Source organism: Bos indicus x Bos taurus, chromosome 19, assembly GCF_003369695.1.
Source record: "Bos indicus x Bos taurus breed Angus x Brahman F1 hybrid chromosome 19, Bos_hybrid_MaternalHap_v2.0, whole genome shotgun sequence".
NCBI classification, from domain to species: Eukaryota; Metazoa; Chordata; class Mammalia; order Artiodactyla; family Bovidae; genus Bos; species Bos indicus x Bos taurus.
The window spans coordinates 26227626-26255018 of NC_040094.1; the positions used below are offsets into that span (position 1 = coordinate 26227626).

The 27393-nt window shown below is 53.1% G+C and overlaps 1 protein-coding gene across 1 annotated transcript; it reads left to right on the forward strand.

Annotated features, from left to right (window-relative positions):
* SLC13A5 (solute carrier family 13 member 5) lies at positions 1 to 27273 on the forward strand. The gene is made up of 12 exons (XM_027517216.1): positions 1 to 129; positions 4899 to 5027; positions 5291 to 5427; positions 7754 to 7941; positions 8955 to 9120; positions 10799 to 10921; positions 14628 to 14837; positions 15815 to 15915; positions 16944 to 17062; positions 19049 to 19210; positions 21966 to 22103; positions 23252 to 27273. The coding sequence occupies exons 1-12, from the start codon at positions 28 to 30 to the stop codon at positions 23375 to 23377; spliced, it is 1701 nt and encodes a 566-aa protein (XP_027373017.1). The 5' UTR covers positions 1 to 27; the 3' UTR covers positions 23378 to 27273.
* Positions 27274 to 27393: the final 120 nt, after the last annotated feature.

The following is a 27393-nucleotide window of genomic DNA, read 5'->3' on the forward strand; positions in this document are numbered from 1 at the left end:
CTTCTCCCGCCAGGTTCCCGCTCTGCAATGGCCTCGGCACTGAGCTATGTCTCCAAGTTCAAGTCCTTCGTGATCTTGTTCCTCACCCCGATCCTGCTGCTGCCACTCATCATTCTGATGCCCGCCAAGGTCAGTTGTGTCTCTGGACAGCCCGGTGGCTTCCGGGACCATTAGGTGGAGCGCACGGATTCCCGGGTGGGCACGACTTCCCCCGGGGGCACGCACCTTCTGGAGCTCCGGGTGCTGTGGGAGGTGCCCTGCAAGGAGTTCTGAGGGGCTTGGATCTTGGGATTCACAGATCCCTGGAAACAAGAACTGTCTTGGCAAAGCACACAAACCTAGAAATTAGCACAGATCTTGGCCACACAGCCCATCCATAGGCTCAGAATCTCCCAGGCGCATAACCCGGACCCCAGGGTCCCTAAATGCCACCTGTACCAACAGGGAGCTTGGGCACTTGTTTCCTTCTCGCTCCTGTCTCTTCACTTAGGGACTTCCCAGCTGTAGATGGCTTCTGAGGCCACTCAGGGACAGACAGGAAAAAGTTATGACCTTGGTGGATCCTGTGCTGTGCTTAGTTGCTCAGTCGTGTCGGATTCTTTGTGACCCTATGGACTGTAGCCCTCCAGGCAAGCATACTGGAGTGGATTGTCATGCCCTCCTCCAGGGGATCTTCCCAACCCAGGGATCAAACCCAGGTCTCCTGCATTGCAGGCGAATTCTTTACCATCTGAGCCACCAGGGGATCCTGAGTCCCATCTTTGTCCCCTTCTGGGCCTCCTTCGAGCCTCAGTTTTCGTATCTATGATGCACATTTCTTTCCAGCTCTGAAGCTTAGGAAGCCACAGCTGAATCAGAGTCCTGCTGCCGCTCCCGGCTGAAAAGGCAGGTCAGGTTGGCCTGCTTTTGCTCACTGCCTGCTGTGGCTGAGGCAGGAGGCAGGACATGTTCCCAGAACTCACGCCTTGGGTGGCACCACCCAGGGTTGCGGGGAAGCTGCGTCCGAGCCCTGGCCTCCGAGGGCTCCCGGGAAGGAAGCAGAGAATGAATGGCCTTGGCCGCAGGATGGGGGCGGTGCCGGGAGCGCTGGCCCAGGCCCCGCTGGGCAGTGAGAGGCCCGTTTGGCAGAGGCCCGAGCCCTTTGAAACCTTTTGTGGCTGCTGGCTGCTCCTTACTCATTCCCTCTTTCAGCCTTTCACTCTCAGCCCAGACAGGAAACCTCTGCTCCCCCCACCCCCCACAACCCAGGCAAGTTTGGGCAACAGAGGATCTCTTTGGGGGACGCTCTGAAGGCAGTCCTGGAGCAGTGGGATTGTACTGGGTATCAGGAAGCCAGGCTTCGAGAGAACTGGACTTCTCTTTCACCCATCCTTGTGATTTTAGTCAAGCCCCTGTGTTCTCTGGGCCTTGATGTTCTCAGCTGTACAATGGAGGAAGGAGGCTTGATTTTGACATTTTATGGCCATAGGGTCCAAAAGAGATCATGCTGGTTCCTAGGTGGGGGAGGAGCCCTTGGGTAGGCTGATCATAGACCCGTGATGGGCTGAGGACATCGGGTTCAACAAGGGTGGCTCTTCAGTTGCCACATCAGCTGTGGTCCACAGTATTTCCTCTGTAGAAAGAGATTTGAGGCTGTTACCGGCTATGGGAGGGAGTCAGGCAGGGAGCTGTGATTTGAGTCCTGCTGGTGGGAGTAATGTTCCCCGGACTAACTACAGTCACTTTGCTGACCCTCCTGCTCCAGGAGAGTGTGACCAAGACCACCCGCCCCCTACCCCGCCAGCATACATTGGAAACCCTGAGCTAGGACCCCCAGCTCAGGTTGTGTCTGTGTCTATGTGTTACGTTGGGAGGGAGGATCAGGCAAGGGAAGGGGAGCCGTGAGTGACAGTCACTCCAAAGGCCACCTTCCTGCGTTCTCTTGCCTGGTGGTGGGGCAGGTGCCAGGGAGCCTGGAACCCTGTCTCCTTTTTTTCTCCCTTTGAGCTTCTGTTTTGGTCACCATTGAAGAGCTCCCTGCCCCCACCCCCAGGGCCACAAAGTTTGCAAGGAAACCCAGGGTCAGGGGCAGAGTGGCAGGGAAGGCTGTGAGAGCACCATCCAAGGGGAAGGTAGGACTCCTAGGGTGAATCCCCCTCCACCGGTGCCCCGAACTCTCTCTGCTGCAGGCTTCCTTCTTTTATTCTTCTCCTACACCTTGCTTCCTTCTAGTCATCATCTCTCCTCCACTTTTCTACCCATTCTCTGAGCTCAGCTTGAACTACTCCTCTGGTCATACTCTCTGCTGCAGAGAAGGCTCTGAGCTCACCGGGGTCCAGGCTCCCACCTGCAATTAGAACCCATCTCATTCTGCACGGTTGCCAGCCTCTCTTCAGGCTTCTCAAAGGTCACCTGTCCTTTCCTGCTCTCCCCACAACCCTCTGGAGCATTCTAGATGAGGGAGGGTCAACTTTGCGGGAAGGCATGGCAATCCACTCCAGTATTCCTGCCTGGAGAATTCCATGGACAGAGAAGCCTGGCCGGCTACAGTCCATGGGGTCACAAAGGGTCGGACACGACTGAAGTGACTTAGCACGTTATTCAGGGGCATCTCCTGAGCCTTCTGATAGAAGCATGGAGGAGAAGGGGTAGTTAGTCTCCTGTGCTTTCTATTGGCTACATTTGGAGCCTCCAGGAACTGTCTGGGAAAATTGCTTACATGTGTCACCTGCCGTTTAGATAATAAAAACATCACTTTCTATGTGGCATACGTTTAGAGTGGGTGCTCTTCAATCCTTGATTTATAAGTGAGGACGTGAAACAAGCAGGGAGAGGGTCCAGGGTTGGGAGTGGGAGGAGTATTTTATCAAAGACACTGTTGAGAATTGCTATCGTATGATGATAAGAAGGAGACTGAGTTTTAGACAGTATGACTGTGCTTAAGAGGCTTCTCTCGTGGCTCAGTAGTAAAGAATCTGCCTGCCAATGCAGGCAACAAGGGTTCGATCCCTGGGTCTGGAAGATCCCTGGAGGAGGAAATGGCAAGCCACAGCAGTATTCTTGCCTGGGAAATCCCATGGACAGAGGAACCTGGTGGGGTTTTGCAACCACGGGGTTGCAAAAGACTTAGTGACTCAACACCTGTGTTTGAAATCTCTGCAGCACACTCCCTCACTGCCCACCCCTGCCTCACTGCCCATCCCCGCAGCAGATCATTCCTACTTCTCTTTTTCAACCTCATACAACCACTGGGTTGCAAAAGACTTAATGATTCAACAGTTGTGTTTGAAATCTCTGCAGCACATTCCCTCACTGCCCACCCCTGCAGCAGATCATTCCTGCTTCTCTTTTTCGACCTCAAAGACAAGGAAGGCCACACAATGGCAGATCACTGATCAGGCCTGCCCGGTGTCAAAGGCTGGGCTTCTAACCATATTTGTCCTGCCTTCAGCCCAGTGGTGTCACCAGCATTGACTCCCCTCTTCTTCTCAACTCGGGGACATCTGGCAAAGTTTAGAGACCTTTTGTTGTTATTGTTACAACTGGAGAGTGCCACTGGCATCTAGAGGGATGAAGGCTGGGGTGCTCCCACACACCCTGCCATGTACAGGACAGGCCCCTCCCCCTCAACAGAGAACCATCTAACCCCAAACACCAAGAGTGCTGAGGTTGAGAAACCCTGCATCAGAGTAGGGAGGTGTCCTGGGGTGCTCGTATTTTATCACTGATAACACAATTCAGACAAAGAATGTGTCTTTGTGCGATGTTCCATGCATATAACACATGTTATCTTGGGTGATGATAAACTGATTGTGTGCAGGTGCGTTTGTCACAGCCCATGCTGTGCTGGTCGTTCCTCCAATCAGCACTTGCTGAGTGTCCCTGGGGTATCAGGCCTGTGTTGGATGCTGAGTGACACGGATTCTGCCTTCCACTGCTGACTCCACTCTTCAGGGGAGGGAGTGGGTGGGTCAGGAGTGGTGCTGGTGAAACAAATAATGCCAACTCAGTGTGCTGCATGCTGGGGGTGGGGGCAGGGGCATAGAGGAAGGGTGCAGACCCAGGCTAGGGGCAGGAAGGGGGAGATGCCCAAGGAGCAGTGGTGAGCTGAGCCCTGAGAACTCTCTCCAGGCCAAGGGAGCGTCTTGCAGCCGCAGGAGGTGGGGCATCAGCCTCGGTTCTCACCATGGCTCTGGGGTCGTGGACCTCGAAGTGGGAGTAAGGAGATGTGGCTGGAGGGGCCTGCTCCACAGCAGAAGGTCTTCAAAGAGTGCTAGCGCATTTGGCTTCTGTCCTGAAGGCAAAGAAAGGCTTTTAAACAAAGGAGTGATATGATCTGATTTGCAAAAGAAAAGAAAAGCAGCAGCAGTGTGGAGTGACGCAAGTAGAAAGATCGAATTAGAAGATAGTTGTGCTGTGCACCTGGGTGGCACTAGTGGTAAAGAACGCAGCTGCCAGTGCAGGAGACATAAAAGACACATGTTAGATCCCTTGGTCAGGAAGATCCCCTGGAGGTTGTCCAACTCTTTATGACCCCATGGACTGTAGCACGCCAAGCTTCCCTGTCCTTCACCATTTCCAGAGCTTGCTCAAACTCATGTCCATTGAGTTGATACCATCCAGCCATTTCATCCTCTGTCATCCCCTTCTTCTCCTACCCTCAATCTTTCCCAGCCTCAGGGTCTTTTCCAATGAGCTGGCTTTTCAAATCAGATGGCATGGCAACCCACTCCAGTGTTCTTGCCTGGAGAATCCCATGGGCGGAGGAGCCTGGTGAGCTACAGTCCATGGGGTTGCAAAGAGCCGGACGTGATTGAGGGGACTGAGCACACAGGCATGCGTGCCCGCTGCCGCGCCGAGTGTTCTGGGCTGGGGGGCGAGATGGCAGCAGTTTGCAGGATCCAGGGCTGTCTCTTCAGTTTGTCCGGTGTGCCTACATCATCATCATCATGGCCGTTTACTGGTGCACAGAAGTCATCCCTCTGGCTGTCACCGCCCTCCTGCCTGCCTTGCTTTTCCCACTCTTCAAGATTCTGGACTTCAAGCAGGTGAGCGCCCCAGAGCATCTCTCCGTATGACTCTTCCTCTGAGCTCAGCTCTCAGCTGCGTAGGATCCGGGGGACCAGATCATACCCTGTTTGTGGGCTCTCTCTAGCAGAGGGACGTACCCTTGACCCTCCATCCCCACTCCAAGCTGCTCTGAAGTCAGCATCTGTTCTGCTCGCCTGTCTCTGGGGACTTGGGTGGCCCTGAGCCCGAGTAGTGTGTGGCCAGCGGGCGGGTCTGATGGGGCCTCTGTGCCCACCCGCAGGTGAGCATCCAGTACATGAAGGATACCAACATGCTGTTCCTTGGCGGTCTCATCGTGGCTGTGGCCGTGGAGCACTGGAAGCTGCACAAGAGGATTGCCCTGCGCACGCTCCTCTGGGTGGGGACCAAGCCTGCACAGTAATTATGCCTCCTCTTTCTCACAGTTAGGCCCAGGGCTGGGGAGGGGAATGTGTGCCACAGACTCACAGGCAAGGGCTGACCATGGCCTTACCTGGGCAGGGCAGCCAGGCAGACCCCTGGGTGGGTCATGTTACAATCTTAGCTAGGGAGGCCAGATGCAAGGATGGTGGGAGTCGGGGAGCAACTGGGGAGGAGGGGTATGGTAAGCAGCAGCGGGTAAAGTTTCTCTGAATCTAGAGGAGACTGCTCCGCAAGGGTCCCTGCATGTTCAGAAGACTTCCTGGGGGAAAGGCTGCAGGATCCAGGGACAAGGGGGATGGAGGCTGGATCAAGCTGTACCTGATACCCCTAGGAGTTGTGTGGGGGAAAGCAGGAAAGAAAGCTCAACTACCTTGCTCAGGGGGAAGTAGAAAAGTCATCTCTCCAAAGCTGGCACATCTATTCCCTCTGCAAAGCTGCTGCCCACCTCACCTTCCCCCGGCCACTCAGTGGTCTCACCCCTCTCCAAGGTCTCCCCACGAGTCACAGGCCATTCCCGCCAAGTCATGGAGGTGATCTCGCAGACTCACCCTGTGGTGCCTGCAGTGCCCAGGGCATGATACCAGGGACTTATTCATCACCTCTTCTAACTCTTCCCACACCTCTGAGAGTTGGGGTTTGTTCTCATTACCCATGTTCTGTTCTGTAGATGAGGAATTTGAGGCAGAGAGGGATTAAATGGTCTGCTGACCTCACATGGGGATTGGACCTGGCCTGTCTGATGGCGCCCTGCCCCCTCTAATCTGGAGCTCAGGATGCATCTTTCTAAATGATGCCGTGACCCAGCCCAGCCCTGGGAAGGCGGGTGGGTTAGTTCACAGGGAGTCTGTCCTTCGATGTCCTTGTGTCGAGGACCGTGCTGGGCCCTGAAGGCAGAGGCCTGCCTGCCCTCCAGGAGGCCAGTGTCTGAGCACCCTTGGCATCCCAGCTCTCTTGAGTGAGGGCTCGTGACTCTTTGACCTGTGACCCTTCTTGACATCGAGCCCCTCCAGCGATTGGTTTTCAGAGTCACATCAGAACTGACTGCCTAGAAACATGAGGCCTTGCAGGCCCCCGAATTCTTGTTCCTAGAATCCTTTGAGTGGGAAGCTTTTCTCCATCAGCGGGTGGACCTTATTCTGGAGCGCTGGAGTGCCTCGCTCCTACACCAAATCCAGGATGTTCATTCACGCTTCTCTGCTCCCCCCGGTCACTGCTCCGTCCTCTAAGCCTGGCTTCCAACCTTTGTACTTATGAGGCCATGAGGCCTACCTGTAGGGACATCGGCTAAACCACGGTGCAGGGCAGCCCCCAGACCCTTCTTCAGGCGAATAAATGAGTGGTCCTGGAGAGGGGCCTGACTGCAGAAGGGCGTGGGGACCAAGGAGTTGAGTTCCATTCAGCCAACCCCCTCTTGCCCCCCAACCCTGGAATGCCTCCTGCTCCTGGCTTTGTGCCAAGTGTGCGGGACCCATAGAGAAGAATCAGAACTTCTGTGCTCATGGAGCAGACGTGGACACAGTTCCGTCTCCAGCCAGGGAGGGGCGTCCTAGAGAAGACGGAGGAGGGTGTGGTCAGCCCTACCCCGCGTCCACTTCGGGGGAGGCGTCCACTTCAGGCAGCACCCTGAAGGCTCTGAAGGGCCATGAGGGGAGTTTTCCAGGCAGATGACTCAGCGGGGACAGAGGTGGAAAGTGGGGTGCCATACAGGAAGGAAACATGTTTTTTGAGTACTCTTTGGGGCTCTGATCCGCAGCAGAGTGGAGGGGGGTACAAAGTGTGAGTGGAGAGGTGGGGCAGGGGTTAGCCACCAGGGAGGTCCCGCTTCCCCAGGCCCCTCGTGGCTCTCCCCCTTCTGGAAGCCTGACTCCACGCAGGCCTTCTGAACTCAGGAGGAGCAGGATCTGGGGGGCTGGGAATCCTCCAGGTAGAAATGGGAAGCTGGGACTGCTCCTCCTGTGCGCCCCTAGATTTGTACTAGGGCCAACTCCACACTGTGCCGGCGCCAACTGCATGCCTGTGCTTCCCTTGCTAGACCGTGAGCTCCTTAGAGCCACGACGGGAGCTGAGGCCTCGTGGTGTCCCAGTAGCCAGCAGAGTAGACGTCAGTAATGTTTGTGGAGAGTGGCAGAGGGAGGGAGGTGGGGAGGGAGGTATTAACACGGCATCACTGTCCCAAACAGGCCTCTGCACCCTGGTGCTGGCCCCTGGCGTCCCAGCAGGGGGCAGGACCTAGTTCCCTAGGAGTTGGGGGTGGCCGGGGGTGGGGAATTCTCTGGCTTTCCTCTCTGCTCCTCCTCTGCAGGCTGATGCTGGGCTTTATGTGCGCCACGGCCTTTCTCTCCATGTGGATCAGCAACACGGCCACCACGGCCATGATGGTGCCCATCGTGGAGGCTGTGCTGCAGCAGATGGAGGCCACGAGTGCAGCCACCGAGGCCAGCCTGGGGACCCTGGAGCTGGCAGAAAAGGGCAAGGCCGGCGAGCTGCCAGGTGAGCCCCTGGTCAGGGAAGTCTTCTCTGTTTCCAAAAACTTGAGCCACCTCCCTGCTTTCTGGAGCCCTCTTTTTTCACAAGCACATAGAGAAATACTTTGAAATGCTGTTTTCCTAACTTTTAGGAATGTGATTAGTGTATAAAAGTTCCATCTTTTCGTGGAGCTTACAGCAAGTTCCCCCCGCATCTGTTCCTGCCATGACAGAAGTCAATACATGTTGATATGATTATTCATTTGGGTATCTTTTGAGCACCTACTGGATGCCCTGGAATCCTTTCTACCCCTACTCATCCTTAGGGAGGCCTCCTCTGAACAGGCCAAGTCCATCTGCCACTCTGTTCCCACAGGTTTTGGGGTTGGTGCTCACACCTTGGCTTCCCCGCTGGACACTGAGCTCAAGGAAGTCAGAGAGTGCCTGTGTCTTTCCTCTGCCTCGTTCATCCCCAGGGCCTTGCATGGCCTCTTGGGGCCTGTGCTGATGACCAGACCCTGGGCCAGGTCCTGGGCTACATAGATGAAGCAGACACCCTTGTACTGCAGATTCATAGAGCCTGGTGGGGTGGGGTCAAGAGGTCCCTCGGACAGTTCATTTGACTTGGGAGAGACCACAGAATGCCATAAACCAGACACGGAGGAAGCGCAGAACAGGGAGAGGACTTGCTAGGAAGAGAGGACATCTGAGATGGATTGGGACTACCGCCTGCCCCCACTCCCTCCAGATAAAGGGAACATCTTGAGTGAGAGCAAGGAGGCAGGAAAGAAAGGAGTGTGTCTGAAGCTGCTGAGTTTTTGCACGAGACGTTGAAGAGCCGTGGGACGTGACCATGGGTGGCAGATGGGGTCAGACCACTGCCTGGGTCTTGAGGCTGAGGAAGGAAAACCTGGGGGAAGAGCCAGCAGAGCTGGCATGCCCAGAGCCTCAAGTCAGCAGCTGGGTCAGGAGCTGGAGCTAGAGCTGGGCAGGCGGCCCCCAGGGCTGGCTCAGCTCATGGCGGTATGCCCATGACAGGGAATCAAGCAACTTTGGAAGGTCCCTCCATGAAGCAGCAGGAGGTCAACAGGAAGAACGCATGCAAGGCCATGACCCTGTGCATATGTTACTCGGCCAGCATTGGAGGCACCGCCACCCTGACCGGGACGGGACCCAACGTTGTGCTCCTGGGCCAGATGCAAGAGTGAGTCGCTGGCCATGACTTTGGGGACAATAACAGGGTGAGAGGAACAGGGCTGGAGGGGCCCACCCACCTCTGCCTCCTCTTCAGCTGGGCCCTGGGGCTGGGGGGACATATCAGAGCAGGGAGGATGGGCTGCCTTCAGCCTCTGTGGCCCAGCCCCCCTGCACACACTCAGGACCCCACAGCGGGGGAGCTGATGTCCATAGACAGGGTTGCTTTTCGCCCTGGGGCAAGTCCCACCTTTCTTTCCCGGGCTCAGGATTCTTGCTCAGAAGGAATGTGGATTGAACCCAGAGCCAGCCAGGGGAAACAACATAGTCCAAGAAGCAGGGTCCTTGGTTAAAACTTGTAGAAAATAGACACCTCTAAAGACACTCCCCTCAAAGCTGGTTCACAACCTTGCTGTTTAATGATGATGGTCCTATGATGTCGGCGAAGGTTAGTGGTTAGGTCAGCTGGTGCCTCACCGGCTCACTCACTATGACCCTTCTAATTGCCCTTGAGGGGATGTGTGCCCTTGTGGGGCTCCAGGTGGACCAGGGGGCTGTTTGGAACTTTGCAGCCTTGACCAGAAAGGAACCAGGCTCTGAGGACTCAGTTCTGTGCCTGGTCTTGTGAGGCTGGGATTACAGAAGTGAGAGGGTCTTGGGGCCTGCCAGTGGGATACTCGAGGGCAACTGAGGGTAGCAGATGCCTGGAGAGTTCTGATGGGTCGTGTAAATGTGTTAATGAAGATAAGTACAAATCGTAGTAGGTACAGAGAGAAGGAACAGAAGTATGGTGGTGCCTGTCCTGTGCAGACAACCACCCTGGACAGGGGTGCAGAGGGAGGCTTGAGGGTGGGAAGGCAGGCCTGCAGCCTGGCAGGGTGGACACTTGAGATGGAACAAGCAGACCGCTTTGCTTCTGCAAGTGTTTTCTGTAATGACAGCCTTATGCTTCTCCCCAGAGCTCCTCTGGGCAAAGCTGCCTATCTGCTCTGAGTGAGAAAAACTCTGTGGCTGTGTTGTTGAGTTCATCAGTCGTGTGCGATCCTTTGCAACCCCATGGACTGTAGCCCACCAGGCTCCTTAGGCCATGGGATTTCCCAGGCAAGAATACTAGAGTGGGTTGCCATTTCCTCCTACAGGGGATCTCCCTGACCCAGGGATCGAACCCATGCCTCCTGCATTGGCAGGTGGATTCCTTACTGCTGAGACAGCAGGGAAGCTCTGTGCCACTTCACTCTTGGGCTAAAGGGATCAATGCCTGGGGCTGGGGGTGGAAGTGACCCTCTTCTAGCCCCCAGGAAACATTGTCTGATCCCACCCTGGGAAGCTTTTGAGATTTGATCTTTTAAGGGGGCCCTTCTCTTGCGAAAGCCCACACCCACTGGTTGATTCTGAGGAATTCGTGGACACCCTGGACCTGTTGGCCAGTTATGTGTGTACAAAGGTGTATTCTTCTGTACTGAAGGGCCTTGCTTTTCACGAGCTTCTCAGCTGGTGTGGACCCCTAGGAGGGTTGGTTGGTCACACCTCAGGCTTGTCTTGTGCGTGGCTATGTTCTGGGGCCCTTGCTTCAGGCCAGCTCTAGGGGCCCGGCTGTAGCTCAGCCTCTGCCCAGAGGGCCTGGCCTGCCCGCTCTCCCGGCCCAGTGTCTGGTGGAGACGTGGGCGGACTGGTGCTTCTCCTGTAAGGTTGTTTCCGGACAGCAAAGACATCGTGAACTTCGCCTCCTGGTTCGGATTCGCCTTCCCCAACATGCTGATCATGCTCCTGCTCTCCTGGTTGTGGCTCCGCTTCATGTACATGAGATTCGAGTAAGTCTGAGATGGTGACACAGTAGTGGGTCTAACCGTGCCGGGTCCTGCAGCAAACCCCTCTGGCTCAGCAGCTGAGTCCAGAGCGTGCTTCCTGTCCGGTTCTGACCATTTCTCAGCAGCCCCTCTCCTGCTGGCTTGCCCTCCATTTTCTGCCACCCCTGTGCCTCCCCATGCCTTTGCACGTGCTGTTGCCTCTCCCCGGAATGCCATTCCCTGCCTTCCTCCCTTCTAACCTCCTCAGTCTTCAAGGCCAGTTCCAACATTTCTTCCTTGGCAACTCCTTTCCCAGCTTCCCCACAACCTGCCCCCCGCCATTCTGAATCTGATGATTGCTAGCTTTCTCGCTGCTCCGGGCCTCCCTGGACACTCCAGGCTCTGCCCACCTGCCCCCCTCTGCCATCCCCTGGCACCTGCAGTCATGCTCCAGTACTGCCCCCCACCCCGAGCTCCTCTGTGGCCTGCGGGTAAGTCCTCTCTGACCCCCGCATCCGCCCAGCGCCCAGCCTAGGGAGAAGGAGCAGGTGAGCCATTGAACGTGAGTCAAAGCAATTAACGAGCGCTTGTTCTTGGTGTAGGACTGGACAGACTTCCACTTGGCTGCAAGTGTCTTTTAGGCCAGGTCACGGCAGACGACCTGAGAGCGTCCCAATCAATCCAAGCCCAGATTTACTGAAAGCTCACAATGTTCCCAGAAGCACGCCACTTTTGCAAAGTTTACCTTCTGGTTCCCAGCACACAGGCATGGTTTACCAAGGTCAACCTTGACAGCAGCCAGGCTTTGCACAGAAACCATGACGCGTGGCTGACAAACACCTCAAAATGTTGTTGTCGTTTCAATTTTTTTTTTAATTTATTTTTATTTATTTGACTGCCCCCGGTCTTAGTTACGGCACTTGGGATTCTTCGATCTTTGCTGTGGCACATGGGATCTTCATAGGGGCATGCGCGATCTAGTTCCCTGACCAGGGGTCAAACCAGGGCCCCCTGCATTGGGAGCGAGGAGTCTTAGCCCCTGGACCACCAGGGAAGCCCCTGTTGCTGTCATTTTTAAAAGCACGGACTTTCTCTGTGAGCTGCGTGCTCTGTGCCTTAATTCATGGGGAGCTTGAGCTTCAGTGAAAAATAGGCCTATGTGGCAGGAGAGGAGACTTCAGAGATGAAAGGCAAAGATGCCCACGAAAACCTGTGAGTTAATGGGGAAAAGGGGGCATTTTGGTTAAGTTTTCTTCTGAAGGAGGAATTGTTTTGAAAACTACAGTTTAAAAAAAAAAACAACAAACTCTATCCATAATCAGAGCAGCTGTAATAAAAACATAAAGGTAGACTTAGGCCTCCGTCACATCCCCACCCTGCCCCGTGTCTGGACCCCCTTGTGAAAGGGAAGCTGCTCCCTTAGGCGCCTGCCTGCCCAGCTTGAATCCTTATCTGGTTAGTTATGGAGAGCAATGTCAGGGCCATTCCCTCCAGCCTAATTCAGAAAAAAATGGATCTTGCAGAGTTTATGGGCAGCTTCCTAGGCCTTGTCCAGCCAAGGAGGCCGCAGCTCACCCCAGGACCCCTCAGGACTCGTGGGATATTGCTGCTGGTTTACACCCAGCCCTCCTTATCAGGCTAAGCCCTGAGTCAGGGAGGAGGGTTCTCCTGGACCTCTTCCAGAGCTCGGGGTCCCTTGGCCTCTCCAACAGCATGTCTACCCAGTTCATCAGCATCTCGAGGAAGGCCATTCTACTGCAGAAGGATACTGTGGACCCACCTAGCCCCCCAGGAATCCCACAGGAAGGCTGGATCCACCTGCCTTTCTCTCATACCAGCCCAGAGGTCACCAGATGGATTAACCCAAAGATAAGCGTGGAACGCTTAGCCTCAGGGGGACCTGAAGGCCTGGCGGCACCACTACGGCAGGGCCAGCACTGGACAACTGAATATATGATGCTGCCCCCAGAGTCTGCAGCCGCTGTGTTGTCAAGATTTGTCCCCAGCATCAGAAAAGAGCTGGACGGCTACCAGAGTCCCCCCCTTATCCTGTTCTGGAAGGTTGAAGCTTCTGGCCCAGCCCCAGAGCCTCAGGAACTACAGGAGACAGTAGATTGGTGGCGGGTAGAACATAGACTCTCATGCCCTGGGGGCGAGGACAGAGAGGCCACCTCCCACCCCAGTGGAGCCATCCCCCTGCTGGATGATCTAGAAGGTGTCCCTGGTGGGTGACCCTGGGGACAAACGGCCTGGCCTCTTGTCCAAAGCGGAGATCCTGGCAGGCTGTGTAGACCTGAGTTCCCAGCCCTCACCCTCGTCGCGTCCTTTCCTTACCCCTGAGCACCACGGGAGGAAATGTCCAAACATCCCTGAGCCCCTGCTCCAGGCCGTGCTGCATCCTGGGCTGGCTCTCGCCCTCTTAAAAGCGGTTTGCATCCGCCCCTGGCTCCAGCATTCAGCACCTCGGCACCTATTCCACAACTCCTGTACTCCTTGGAAGTCTGACTTAGGGTCCCAGGAAGGACTCCCAGAAGGGAAGGCTCTCTAGGGACAAGCAACTTGGCCTTGCCACCACCTTCAGGCTGATGGGTTCCTCAGGGTCGGCATTCTGTGTGCCAGCGGCCCCAGCCAGTCCCTCCCCAAGACTTCTGTTGTTTAGTCGCTCAGTCGAGTCTGACTCTTTGTGACCCCATGGTCTGCAGCACGCCAGGCTTCCCATCCTTCACCGTCTCCCGGAGTTTGCTCAGACTCATGTCCATTGGGTCAGTGATGCCATCCAATCATCTCATCCTCTATTGCCCCCTTCTCCTCCTGTCCTCAATATTTCCCAGCATCAGGGTCTTTTCCAATCAATCGGCTCTCCCCAAGGCTAGGTATCCTCCCCAGGGAGATGTGCTGCAGGGTGCCCTGGGCAAATGTGTTGGCCAATGGGCCCTGGTCCCTTAAGAGCCCATCCAAGAGCAGGACCTGGCTGGCTTCTCCCCCTGCCTTAGCCACACTCACTTCCAGCCCCCGGCATCTGCTGTGTCCCTAATCCTACACCTCAGCTCCTTGGAATGTAAGCACCCACCTTCCTCCTGCCTGACCCAGTCTGCTGGGACCTGTCCTTGTTCCTTGTGTCCTCCTGAGCCACCTGATGATGGGGACTGGCATGCCAGTACCATTGAAAGCAGCTCCAGGCCACAGTGGGAGAAAGAAGACAGGGAGCTTGCGAGGGGGCCTTGGCTCCACCGCAAGCTGGTTCCATATTTCTCAGCGTCCCCTAGATGATGGCAGCAGCTGGCCTCTAGGCGACTGGTACCGGCCAAGACGCCCTTGCCAGCGGTGGCTTCGACTCTGCTTGTTTCTGCCCCCTCTGCTCCTGTCCATCTCCAGTCCATTTCGCTCAGTCTCCCACCTTCCTGGCCATCCTCTCTTCCTGAGTCTTGATCTAGACTGGCCATCCGACCTGTGCCTTCTCAGGCTTCCTTTGGGGGCACCCTCCAGTTCTGAGGGCACCCTGGGGCATATGCTGGGCACACAAAACAGACTTTGCCACTGCGTCCTGTGAAGTCGGGTGGGCAGATGACAGAGAAGGGGAGTGGGGAGGGACTTGCTCAAGGCCCCCTGGTGACGGGCAGCCCGCTGCGGCTTTCTATCACGTTCTGCTGCCCGGCATTCACACTTCCATTCAGCCAGTCCTGGGCTAACCAACACGCTCCCCCCGCCCTGTCATCTTTGCCTCCTCTAGTCTGTCCTGGGGCTGCAGCCTGGAGAAGAAGAGCGAGGAGAAGTCTGCCCACGAGGTGCTGTGGGCGGAGTACAGGAAGCTGGGGCCCCTCTCCTTCGCTGAGATCAACGTCCTGCTCTGCTTCTTTCTGCTGGTCGGCCTCTGGTTCACCCGGGACCCCGGCTTCATGCCCGGCTGGGTGTCGATCGCCTGGACAGAAGGAAAGACAAAGTAAGTGGCTCCTCCCGCAGCACCTTCTGTGGCTCTCCTCCTTTTCTGCCGTCCAGTTCTGGAACGCTCTGTTGGTTTCCGGACTTGCTTTTGTCTCACCAGTCTTCCCAACAAGCTCACAGATGTGTTCCTGTGGTCCCTCAGGGCAGCCAGGCTATGATAGAAGTTCGTTGGGCGAGGACTGGGGCTCCCAGAGCTCCGGTTTCCCAGTCTCTGTTCTTCTGTCTTTCCTTTCTTATCTTTCTCCAGATTCAGATGAGTCCCTCTGAAGATGCACATCTAGGGTCCAGAAGCTTCTTTAGAAAGAAAAGAGGGGGATATGGAGTTTCTCTTCTGGCTAAGTTATGTGATCAGAAAGGAAGAAAAGTTGAGACCATGCATATCCTAGAAAAGAAGGAAGATGTGGTCTGAGAGATAGCCACCTGTTCGTGCCTTATTTCATTCTGAAGGTCTGCTTGGGGTCACCCCAGAGTCCTTCTGGTCACCCTGGTGACCCCAGAATCCAGAAAATCTGGTTGAGAAGAACGCACAAAGTTCACCTCCAGAGCAACACAGGCTGACAGAGGGAAATGAGTCGCTCAGGGTCACTCAAAGACAGTGGCAGAGCCAGGCCAAGAATGTAGGCATCTTGGTTTCCAGCCTGGATTCAGTCCATCTCAGCACCCCTGGTCTTGGCCTTTGGGGTATCAATTTTCTTTCTTTTCTTTCTTCTTTTAATTTTTATTATTTATTTATTTATTTGGCTTTAGTTGCAGCACGTGGGATCTAGCTCCCCAACCAGGGATTGAACCCAGGCCCCCTCCATTGGGAGCGCAGAGTCTTAGCCACTGGACTACCAGCGAAGTCCCAGAGTATCAGTTTTCTTTCTCAGAGGAGCCAGCTTCCGCATGTAGGAGCATTCAGATACAGAGAAGTTTCGTGGCGTGACTGTCACTCCAGCCAAGCTGGGCTAATCCTCTGTGCTTGTCTCTGCCCAGGTACGCCTCCGATGCCACTGTGGCCATCTTTGTGGCCATCTTGCTATTCATCATGCCTTCGCAGAAGCCCAAGTTCAACTTCTGCAGTCAGACTGAGGAAGGTAAGGCTCCTGTCCTGGCCTCCCACTCATCAGGGTTGGGCCCTGGCAGCAAAGGGTCTCCATAGATTCCCTGGGCCCAGGAGGGAGAAAACCTCACCCTGTAGCAAAGGCCTGGCTAGATTACAGAGTCTGAGCACTGGGTGTTTTCCAAGACTGCCCTGGGTATTGTTCAGCGCAGGACCTCTTCTCTTGCTTTTTAAGCATTTGCAATCTCATTTATTTAATAAGAGGAACAGAAAGGGATTTCCCATGATGCCATCAGTATTTTGGGGGTTTCTCTCTCCCTCCCAGTCTTTGTTAATATGCATATAGATATTATATAGCTATAATCAAAACATTTCAATCTGTTTTCTCTGTTGGATTTTGTTTTCATGTTTTTGTTTGTAGTTATTCTATAAACATTTCCTGTTACTGTTGCAGTCTTCAAATTTATTTTCTTAATTATGGCGTTATATTGTATCAGGGGGCTGTAACCATTCCCGGGTTTTGGAGCATTCTGACTATTTTGAATGTTTCATTATTATAAATGAATGCTTTTGTATATATAGCTTTTTCTTTGAGGGTGTTTCTTCTGTAGGATAAATTTCTAGCAGTGATGGTGCTGGGGTACAAGAGTATATATGTCTTAAAGGCTTTTAACATGTATTGGGAGATAGCTTTTCAAACAGGCTGTACCAATTTATAACGCTACCAGAGCATATAATAGCTTTAATATATCATGTCTTTACCAGCAGTTGATGTAGTGATTACTGTACATTTTAGCTGATTTATAGCTATGAGATGGTACTCATTGTCCTTGCAGGCTTTTATGCCCCCTTGATGAGATCACTTTTATCTCTTTTTCTTGCTAATGCTGCTCTGGATTGTGTGTGATTTTTTGTTTGGCTGTGCCATGCGACTTGTGAAATCTTAGTTTCCTGATCAGGGATTGAACCCATGGCCATCAGCAGTGAAAGCGCAGCGTCCTGACCACTGGATCACCACTGGAATTCCTAACGTATGTGTGTGTTTTTATCGTCTCTTCTCAGAAAGGAAAACTCCATTCTATCCACCCCCACTGCTGAATTGGAAGGTGGCCCAGGAGAAAGTGCCCTGGGGGATCGTGCTTCTCCTGGGGGGCGGCTTTGCTGTGGCTAACGGATGCGAGGTAACTTCTTCACTGCTGGGGCGGTGGCAGGGTTGGGGGGCTGCCTAGGGCCTCTTCCTTCACCGAGAGGGCAGCTGAGAGCCTCTGCACCCCTCCTTCCCAGCACCCCAGGGCTCTGCCTCTGTGTTTGTCTCCTCCACGTAATTGCACATTTCAGGAAGACAGTGCCTCTGTCTTGTCATCTGCAAACCCTGCATCATGCATAGTACCTGGAACAGAGAGAGTACTCTTTGACTGATTTCAGAGATGAGTGAACAATCGTGGTTAGCCAAGAGAGGTGGGGGACACTGGGAAGTCTCCTGGGGGGCTGTGGGAATAATGATCTCTGCTTTGATTTATTCAAGGCAACTCTTTCTTTCAACTCTTTGTGAATAGTTTCACCATTTCCTTTGCTTCATCTACCTGCTGACCTCTTTTGTTGATACAGTTGCCATTTAGAAATTTTTTCTCTAGCTAGGTATGTAGTGGCATCGGAAGAGAAGAACAGCATTTGGAAGAAAATACCCTCAAAAATGCAACTTTCTTCCCTCTCTCCTTCCCTAATAGGGAAGAAATGAGCTAGAGGGGGAGGGGACGAGCCGCCTTGGTGCTGCTGTCCTTCATCCATCTGTCCATCCATCTGTGCATCTGTCCATCCATCCGGGAATAGAATGTTATAAACTTGGTCTTACTATTGCTGTTTGCTCAGTATCTAGGACAGCCTGGCGAGTAGTGGGTTCATAACTGTTTTTTTTTTTTTTTTGATGAACATATCCATCCATTTAGTCACTTCTCCATCCACTCATCCACCTATTTATCTCTCATTCATTCATCATCAAACCTTCCTACTATGTCTATGTTAGGTCAGGCATAGGAATTACAGAGGAGATTGAGATGCAGTCTCTGATTTTGAGGATTTCCCATCCTAGGCGGGGGCAGGGGGGGCATATCTGGAAGAGCATTTCAGAAAGAAGTGGCACACGAGTAAAGAAGTAAGTGTGAAATAATCTAGCTGAAGAACAGCAGAAGATAATAAGGCTGGTGTTACCTCCCAGAAACTGCTTCACTGAGGGTCAAGATAAGGAGTGTGGACTTTATTCTGAAAGTGGTGGCAGCTACTGAAGGGCTGAAGCCAGAGAGTGACTTGGTCAGATCTACACTTAGGAAAAATCTCTTGGATGTTTGGAGTGGAGGCCTAAGAAGGGTGGGGCTTGGGGGAGACCAGTAGATACTGTACAGCCTTCATCTAACACAGGCTCAGAACACTGGACTCCATGGACCACTCTCTCCTCCTTGAAACTCTTTCCTCTTTTCATCCCCAAGACACCATTCTCTCCTACTTTTAACTCTGGTTGTTCCTGCTCTGCCTCCTATGCTGACTTTCCCTCTATTCTCCAATAAATATGAGTGTTCCCGAAGGTTCTATCCTTAGCCTCTTATCTGTTCACTTTTCATTCTCTCCCTGGACAATCTATTCTCAGCCTAAAGCCCCAAATAGAAATTCCCCAGTTTCTGGCTCAGATCATTCTGTTGAGCTTCAAAAACTGTGGGAGACTGAGAGGAGATGATGGACTTGAGATTGTTTGGGTGACATGGTCACCGGGCATAAAGAATAAGGGGGAGAGAGACCCCAAGATGACTCCTTAGCCTTCTAGGTTGGGTGAGTCTAGTCACTGAGGTGGGGAGCCCAGGGGGAGCAGATTCTGGGCTAGAGAGGGTGAATTCAGGTTGGGTCGTGTTGAGTCTGATATGCTCCTGGGACATCTGGGTGGAAATCCAGACAGTAGGCCAGCTGGGCTGGAGACAACAGATTTCAGAGACAGCAGAGTGAGGTTGGAGATTGAAACTGTGGGCATGGATGACAGCACCTATGGTACATGTTCAGAGAAAGAGAATTGGAAGTGAGGTCTGGTTTGAGCTCCTCGGAGAAAGATGAAGTTCCCTCTGGGCTCTGGAGGAGCTGTGAGCCAGTAGCCCTGTGGTGACTGCCCTCCCTGTGCTTCCTAGGCTTCAGGGCTGTCAGAATGGATGGGGAAGCAGATGGAGCCTTTGCACACTGTGTCCCCGACAGCCATCACCTTGATCATGTCCTCACTCATTGCTGTGCTCACCGAGTGCACAAGCAACGTGGCCACCACCACCCTGTTCCTGCCCATCTTTGCCTCCATGGTAAGTGACTCGGCTGGGGGAGAGTCGTCATTTCATAGGAAGCTGACTGGGTCCCCAGAGAGGCAGTGACATCAGGGGCCCAAGCCTAGCTAGGCTGTGGAGACCCAGGTCCCTGAGCCCTTGCTGGCCCTGGTCCTGCCCTTAGCGCTTTGCTGGTTCTTCTTGGTATCCTCTTGCTGACCCAAAGTGCTCAGCAAGAACCAGGTGCTCTAAATTTGTTTATAAATGTAATTGATTATTTCTCAAGCTCGGGAGGCAGGGCTGGCACCAAGGATGCCATGGGGGAATGATAGAGCGTCTCTCAGAATGTAGCACAGGTGGGTGGGAGGCCTGCAGGACAGGGGACACCACAGGCTGGAACCCACCAGGAAGAGATCTTGGGGAAACTGGAGCCTGGGGATGGTGGGAGGGGAGAGGACGTTCTGCAAAGATGGAGTAGTGGCATCTTAGGTAGGCCTGATAGTGGCAAAGGATAGTGGACCCAGCAGGACAAAGGCACAGAGGGCCCAGCTGGACAAAACCCATGTAAAGGAAATGGTTGCATAAACTCCCAGAAGCCCTGCTTGGCAAGCTCAGGTATCGTGGAGCAGTGTGCACTGAGCCTAGAGAGCTTGTGAATGAGGGTGCTGAGTGTCAGGCTAAAGAACTGTGTTCTCTGGGGAAGCGTAGTTTTGAGTTGGGCCTGAGAAGAAAGCAGAGTGTATAGGAAGCTCGACTGCCATCTTTTCTTGCATTTCCTTCTGTCTCTCATCACATGGCAGTACCAACTCAAGGTGGCACAGAAAAAGGCCTAGGTTTAGAGTCAGAAGACCTGAGTTCAAGTTCAGGATCTTCCAAACACATCACTCAAGTTCTTTCTCCTATGTGTGCACTGAGGGTCAAATAGGATGAGGGCTATGAAAACCCTGTGTAGATGGGAAATGAGCCTGGGAGAAGCTCTGGAGTTCAGAGGACAGACTTACAAAGGCCTCAGCACAAGACTGAAGTTGGTAAATTTTCATTCAGTTGCCAGGGTGTCCATGTGTATACAGAGCAAACTCAAGTGACTTTCTCTTTTCTTTCCAAGTGAAGATGGAAGAGTTAGGAAGAGCCCATCTCCCCCAACCCTCAGCAGGTGGCCTAGAATGAAAAGATGCCAAGGAGCCTCTTTTGATGTTGGCCATGCAGTAGTGAGGACTCCCTCCACTCACAGAGGCCTGGCTTTCGCTCCCAGACCAGTCAGATAAATGGGGGTCTTTATTGGAGCGGGTGGTCAGGCCTTTCGGAAACAAGCTTTTCTAGAATCAGAAGCCCTGAGTTAGAGTCCCCACAGGCCTCACATCTGGCTCAGCACCACATGTGGGCAAGGGGAAGGTGGTAACTTCCCAGGTGGGCCCAGAGACACGTGGGGTGCATACATCATGAGGGAAACCGGGAAGGAAACTGGTTCCTCTTAGTTATCCTGGAGGGATGCAACTGGCACGGCCTTTTCTGAGACCTGTTTACTCATAGGAACTGTAACCTGAAACCCTCTCACACCCCTTGACTCTAGGGATTTTATGTTCAGGAGTCTATCTTAGAAAAATTATTAGAGATGCTTACAAGTTTATACCATAAAGATGCACATCACAGAATTGTGATAAAAAAGACTTCCATAATAGTAGGGGATTGGTGAAATAAGTTACATATTCAGACAATGGAATACTATCAAGTCATTAAAAAATCATAGTCTTGAAGGATACTTCATAAAATGGGGACATGTAATTTTTCAAATGTGTACATACACATGGCTGGAAAATGTCTAATAATACAAAGAGCATACAGACCCTTACCCTCTAGCCTCCTCCCTAGAGATAACTCCTATTATTAATTTCTTAGATATCTTTCTGGGTGTGTAACACACACACATACATGCAAGAATGCACACACATGCACACACACTCTCTTTTTAAAAAATGTCATTTCATAGTCCTGCTCTGCACCTTAATGTATTAAATCGTATCATACATGTTAGAGATCATTCCATTGCTAAAATGTAAAACCTACTCAATTCTTTACAGCTGCAGACGATTCCATTGTTTGTATAGATGTATTTTATTTGACCATCCTGCTATTGATGGCTGTTGAGACCCTTTCCTGTGTGTTTTGCTGTTGCAATGTTGCACCAAACAGCTCTGCATGTGTGTCTGCCCTCAAGTACATGTAGATCCACATGATGAATTATTCATTTTGGTAGATATTGACAGACATTACAAATTATATCACTGATTTATTCAACAAATATTTATGAGCATCTGTCTACTCTGTGCTAGACAGAGTAGGTGTGGCTCAATTTTAAGCTTTAGAGTAAAAGAGATGGATACCAAATTCCATATGCAAAATGAACCCAAATGTGTATAGAAACACATACATACTGAGGCACATACACAGATGAGTGACATGGTCCCTGCCCTCCAGGCTCCCTCTGCCTGTATCAGGAGAGACAGACATGCACACATGGGTGGCAGGAGCATCCAGCAGTCTCTGTCATATACTAGGTGGCCAAGAAATATATGTTGAATGAATCAAGGGGGTTCAAAAAGGCGTGCTGGGGAGTTTAGCCTTCAGCGTCCAGCAGAGTTACTATCCAGGTGTGGCAAAGGGCAGAGGACCCAGCAGGACAAAGGCACAGAGGTGGGAACGCGCTTAGCATGTTAGGGAACTGCTTTTCAGACTGATGGTCCCGGCAGCTTTGTTTTCTGCACCTGTGACACTGCAGTGCTGTGTTTTTCCCCAGTCACGTTCCATCGGCCTCAACCCGCTGTACATCATGATCCCCTGTACGCTGAGTTCATCTTTTGCCTTCATGTTGCCTGTGGCCACCCCGCCTAACGCCATCGTGTTTTCCTATGGACACCTCAAGGTTTCCGACATGGTAACGCTGCTGCTTTTGTTCACTCCCATCAACTATGATCCTTTGGTCCTGAGGGATGCCCTGTGATGTTAAACAGTTTGGGACCAAATGTCCAGACCTAACTCCTTCTTTGCACTTATAGGCAACTTTTTCTTCTTTTCTGACACCATCTCTTATTTCATAGACTGTTCTGTCTCCCAAAGCTGAGAGGTGGGTTACAGAATCTCCCATTTGGAGGTGCTCGAGCAGCTATCAGGGGAACCTTCACTGAGCACTTGGACGGGGTGAGGGTGGGGGTCCCATATGGCCAATGTAGACTTCACAAATAAGCAAGAACCCAAGAGGAGAGTCAGGAGGGACGAGGCTGAGAATAGGGGAAAGACGAATGGCAGCCAAAGAGACTGATAGAGGCTATAGATGGAGGCGGTGGGGGGCGGTGTCGACGGGTGGGTGGGGGGCGGGGCTTGGGGATGGGACACCACTGCCTGGGAGGAGCAGATGCTGCCCTAGAAACAAGTGCAGCCAAAGGAGGGACTCTTCTGGCAGAAGGAGGGCAGGTCTGCAGCTGCAGAATGGGGAGAGGCCAGTGTGCAAACGGGGCGGCCAGTGAAGAGGGACCGTTCCCCGGCCCAGTCAGGTGTCGGTTATCTCAGCACCGCCACTGGGTATCTTTGGGGCTTCATGGGGCATTCTCACACAGATGGCAGTCCCAGAAACCAGGGACTGCAGGCTCAATTCTGATCCCCAGTGAAAAACCTGCCACAGGGTTTGAGGGCAGGGGTTAATGACCACGCAAAGAAGGCAGCTCAGGCTCTGGAAAGGCTGGTGTGCGTCTGTGGGAGGGCGAGGGTGCTGGGGTGAGCTCTGGACCAGGGCTCTTCAGTAACTTGCTTGCCTCCCTGAGGCCCAGTTTTCCAGGCGTCCCAGTGGGCCTGGAGAGTCTGCCTGTCCTGCCTGTTTCCCAGGCTGCTTTGAGCAGTGATGACTTGTACTGGACGAAGTTACTCTGCCTGGGGGTGGGTTGAGGACAGAGCCTGGCCTGGGGACAGGAGGCCCAACCAACAGCTTTGGTTCCCTTCTCCAGAGCACGGATCCCCGTGTCCCACTCACATTTGTTCTGACAGCCTGGCAGACCCAAGAGCGCTAACTTTGACCCTGTTCTTTTCCAGATGAAAACAGGACTAATAATGAACGTCATTGGAATCACCTGTGTGTTTTTGGCCATCAACACCTGGGGACGGGTCATATTTGACTTGGATCAATTCCCTGACTGGGCTAATGTGACCACACATTGAGACTTTGGAAGAGTTGCAAGACCATGCCCATGGCCCCCACCCTCCCAAGGACTCTTGAACCTTCCAGTATGACTTGCCCCAGAGCTTTGGGGTCCATGTCCCAAAGTGACCCCGTGATGCCCACACCCTACGGAGACCCAGCTGACCAGGCCAACTCTTCCTCCAGGCCTGGGGTCTCAGCTGGGGATGGGCTTTGAGAGGGCAGGCTCTGAAGTGAAGGGAGCCTGCCGTGAGTCTGCTGGCGTCCATCTTTGCTGGGGGCCTGCCATCACCTCTGAGATGGTCAGGGTCCTGTCCCCACTCAGCCTCGAGCTGGCCCCCCGGGGCTGGGCTCTGGGGTTCACTTGTCATTCACATGGGAATCAGATCCCAGCTTGGGAGGTGAGAAAACAACCTTCCAGGCCCCGTGCCTCTCCCAGCTTCCCTTAGGCTACCTTGGATCCCTCCTGGCACTAGGAGGGGTCAGTCCACAGCCCAGGGATGGAGTGTCTGGTCCTGGGCATCTTCCCACTACTAGAGTGAGAGTGGGAATGAGAGCCTCCTGGGACCACTGGCAGTAAGGATGAGGAACTTGAGCTGCTAACTTCCGGATGACACTGCCTGCTGCACCCCACTTGTAATCTGCTCAACTGTAACTGATGATTTAGACCCACTCCCCAGCTCTGCAGGACACCTCCTCAGACCCCTTCATGGTCTGGCTGACATTTATTGGGATCCTCCCCGGCAGGTTAGTTTGTCTCTTCCAGAAGATGCTTTCCTGCCCCATGACAGCTGGGGTCACACTATCTATGGGCAGTGGTCATACTACATATAGGCTCCTTTGGGCCCATAGCTGGAGACCTCGGTCCACCCTCACCTGCAGGCGCAGGGGGATGGATAGCTGTTAACCACCAAGAGCAGGCTTCCTTCAGAGCCTGTCTGTCAGGCCGGAGTTTGGGCTCCTCTGGGGAAAGCTCCCTTTGCTGATTGGTCCTGGCAGCCAAGCCTGGTACGGACAGAGCATTGCTGAGAACCAGCAGCGCCCAGTGGTTCCTGAGCAGACAGCTCCTGCCCATGCGTGAATCTACATGAAGTTGTGGGACCAAGACTCCAGAGTGGCCTGGGAACCCTCAGAACCTCGGGGAGAGATGCGTGAGAGAGTCCTGTCCTCTTGCCCACCAACCCAATTTTCTTTCCTTCCTGTGCTGCGCCACTGATGGTATTTTTCAGAGCAGGAGAAAGTCTGGGAACCTAAAGACCCCCACTCTCTCTACTCGAGGGCCAAGCATATACAGCTGGTTCCTTGCGGTGGGGTGAGTCCTGACCGTCCTGTCTCCAGTGGAAGGTGCCCCAGGCTGTCTCTGGCTTTCTGCTCTGTGCAGGATGGTGGGGTGGGGAGAGGCAGGTGGATGAATGAACACTTACACGTTGCCCACTTCCACTGTGCCAGGCCTCCCTGCACCCTGCTAACGATCTCATTCAATCTCTGCTGCAGCCTGTGAGATAGGCAGGTGTTATTCACCTCCTCTGTCTTTCATTCGGACTGGGGCTCAGAGAGGCCACATCGTGTCCAGTAGTCACACATCCAGTTAGTGGCGGCTGAGGTTCTGATTCAGACCTGCCACCGCTATGTCCACTGCTGCTTCCTTTAGCCATTAAGGGCCTTGGCCTTGTGGGGCCTGTAGGGAAAGGTGGGTGACCAAGAGCAGGTCTACCCAAGGCCCTGCCTGCTCAGGGATCATCAACAAGAGCCCCTTGCTGCTGCCTCCTCTGAGAGGGCTCAGAGCTGTCCTGGAACAGATTGGGCTGGTCTTTGCCCTAGAAGAAACAAAGCCTTTGGTTGGCGAGAGCAGCGTGGAGATGGGCCAGCTGCTCTCCCACCAAGGTGAAACCGCACCACCCCTTTATCACTACTCCCTACACTGCTGCTGCTGACATGTCTGCCCTCCCCCCCGCCCCCACAGTGAGGGCTCCGAGGACTTGCACAGCCTGTGGGGTCCAGTGCCGCCACTACGGCAGGCCACCACAAGCGTGATTAGTAAATAAATGATCAGTATGGTCAATTGGATGCATGCCTGGTGGTAAGTGAGCAAGGTCAGTGAAGGTCATCCAAGGTGGGGAGCGAAGGATGAGTAAGACTGGCCGAGCTGATGGGGGAGGATGTGGTGGCGTGGGGGAAAGGGTGGGGAGATTCCAACTGATTGAGGAATGATAAGAAAGCTGGGTGGTGCTTCAGGAGAGCAGATTTCAAGGTCGAGGAGGCTGACCAAAGGCTGTTTTTAAACAGCTTCTCTTGAACTTGGCTGGAGTTGCACTAACGCTTGTGGCCAGTGCCATCTGGATTGCTTTCAGCTGCAAGTAAGAGGAAACGTAGCTGGCAGTGACTTAAATTATAAGAGCAGCATTTGCAGTTCAGTCGCTCAGTCGTGTCCAACTCTTTGTGACCCTGTGGACTGCAGTATACCAGGCTTCCCTGTCTTTTACCATCTCCTGGAGTTTGCTCAAACTCATGTCCATTGAGTTGATGATGCCATCCTATTAAGGGCATCTAATGTCTACTTACCAAGAAGTCTGGAGCTAGACAGTTGCTGGCACGGGACCAGCAGTTCACTTGGGCCACCAAAGACTCGGGCTTGACCATCCACTCTGCCATCTTAAGGATACTGTGGCTTCACTGTCACGCTTGACTCACACTGTATACACTTGCATTGAAGGCAGGTGTACGGGATGGGGGCTGATGGTGCCTACTGCATTTTCTGCTTTTAGTAGGAGAGCAAAAGTTTTCTCAGAAAGCCCCTCAGTCCTCCTTTTATGTCTTGTGGGCCAGAACTAAATCATATGCCCACATTGAGGCCAATCGCTGACAAAGGGGAACTGGAATACCATGAGACCAATTAGGATGCACCTTTTGGGCTCGGGAAATTGGCCTATGTTTCCTGAAATCAAGAGATATCTACTTACTATGAAATATGAGTCTGGCAGGAGGAGGAAAAAAAACGCTGGGAGCCCTTGGGTAGGTGATGAACCAGGGTCTGGTTTTATGACTCTTTCAGAGGGCTACCTCACTCCAGGCTACTTGAGTGGCTCCCTTTCCATGGAATTCAGTAGAAACACATTCTGTGTTTGGTCAAGAATTTCACCTCTGCCTCCACTTCCAGGAGAACCACTGGTTCAAGAGGCTAGAGTCTGAGTCATGGACGAAGCTCAGTCCTGATGTCAGATACTGAATAAGTAAGCCCACTCTCTGGGCCTCAGCTTCCATCAGGGAGGGGCTGGACTACAGCATCTGTCAGGGCCTTTCCCCAGAGTCATGTCAACCATTAGCCCACTGACCCCTCACTTGCTTGGGCCAGGTGTGGCCCCATGGTGTCTCAGCTTAAAGTCTATTACATGGCCCGTTCCCTGCCCCCATCTGGGTCTCAGCCATTTGCTGAAAACTCTGACACCTTTTCCCCATTGATATTTTGCCTCTTCCATTTTGTCAAGAGGTTCAATACAAGACCCTTGATTTTTCTCGGCACACAGCAGACATATGGGCCCAAGGTGAGCCGAACACATATCCTGACCATATGTGTTGCTCTCTGAACTGTTCTGCCAAGGACTTAGGACTCCACAAGGATCCTATGCATTCCAGGATTCCTTCTTGGATCCTGTCCCTCTGAGCTGAGAACTTCCTTAGGGCCTCCTCTGGCAAAGCCAGTGAGCAGGGCATCTCCCTGGCAGGTGAAGTCTCCTCCCTACCATCGCTAATGCACAAAAAGCATGGATAATGAAGCTGTTGCTCTGCAGGGAGTCAGCACAGTGGCACAGAGTCCGGTTCTCAGAAAGAATACAGACATTCCCAGGTAGGACCTTTGATGGCATATTCTTGTTTGTGGAAATAAAGATCAAATGCTGGATTGTCTGTTTAAAAACTACACTTGGCAGTCCTATTCTTAGCTCAGAACTCCTTCTATGGTGCTCTCTCCCTTGGTTCAATATCAACTTAGAAGCCTTGTTTTCTTTCCACCAATGATGCATTTTTTCACATTAAAAAT

Coding starts and splice junctions, on each gene's coding strand:
- SLC13A5 (XM_027517216.1), top strand. CDS start 28: ATGGCCTCGGCACTGAGCTATGTCTCCAAGTTCAAGTCCTTCGTGATC. Junction 5,028..5,290: donor AGATTCTGGACTTCAAGCAG/GTGAGCGCCCCA, acceptor GCCCACCCGCAG/GTGAGCATCCAGTACATGAA. Junction 10,922..14,627: donor TTCATGTACATGAGATTCGA/GTAAGTCTGAGA, acceptor TGCCTCCTCTAG/TCTGTCCTGGGGCTGCAGCC.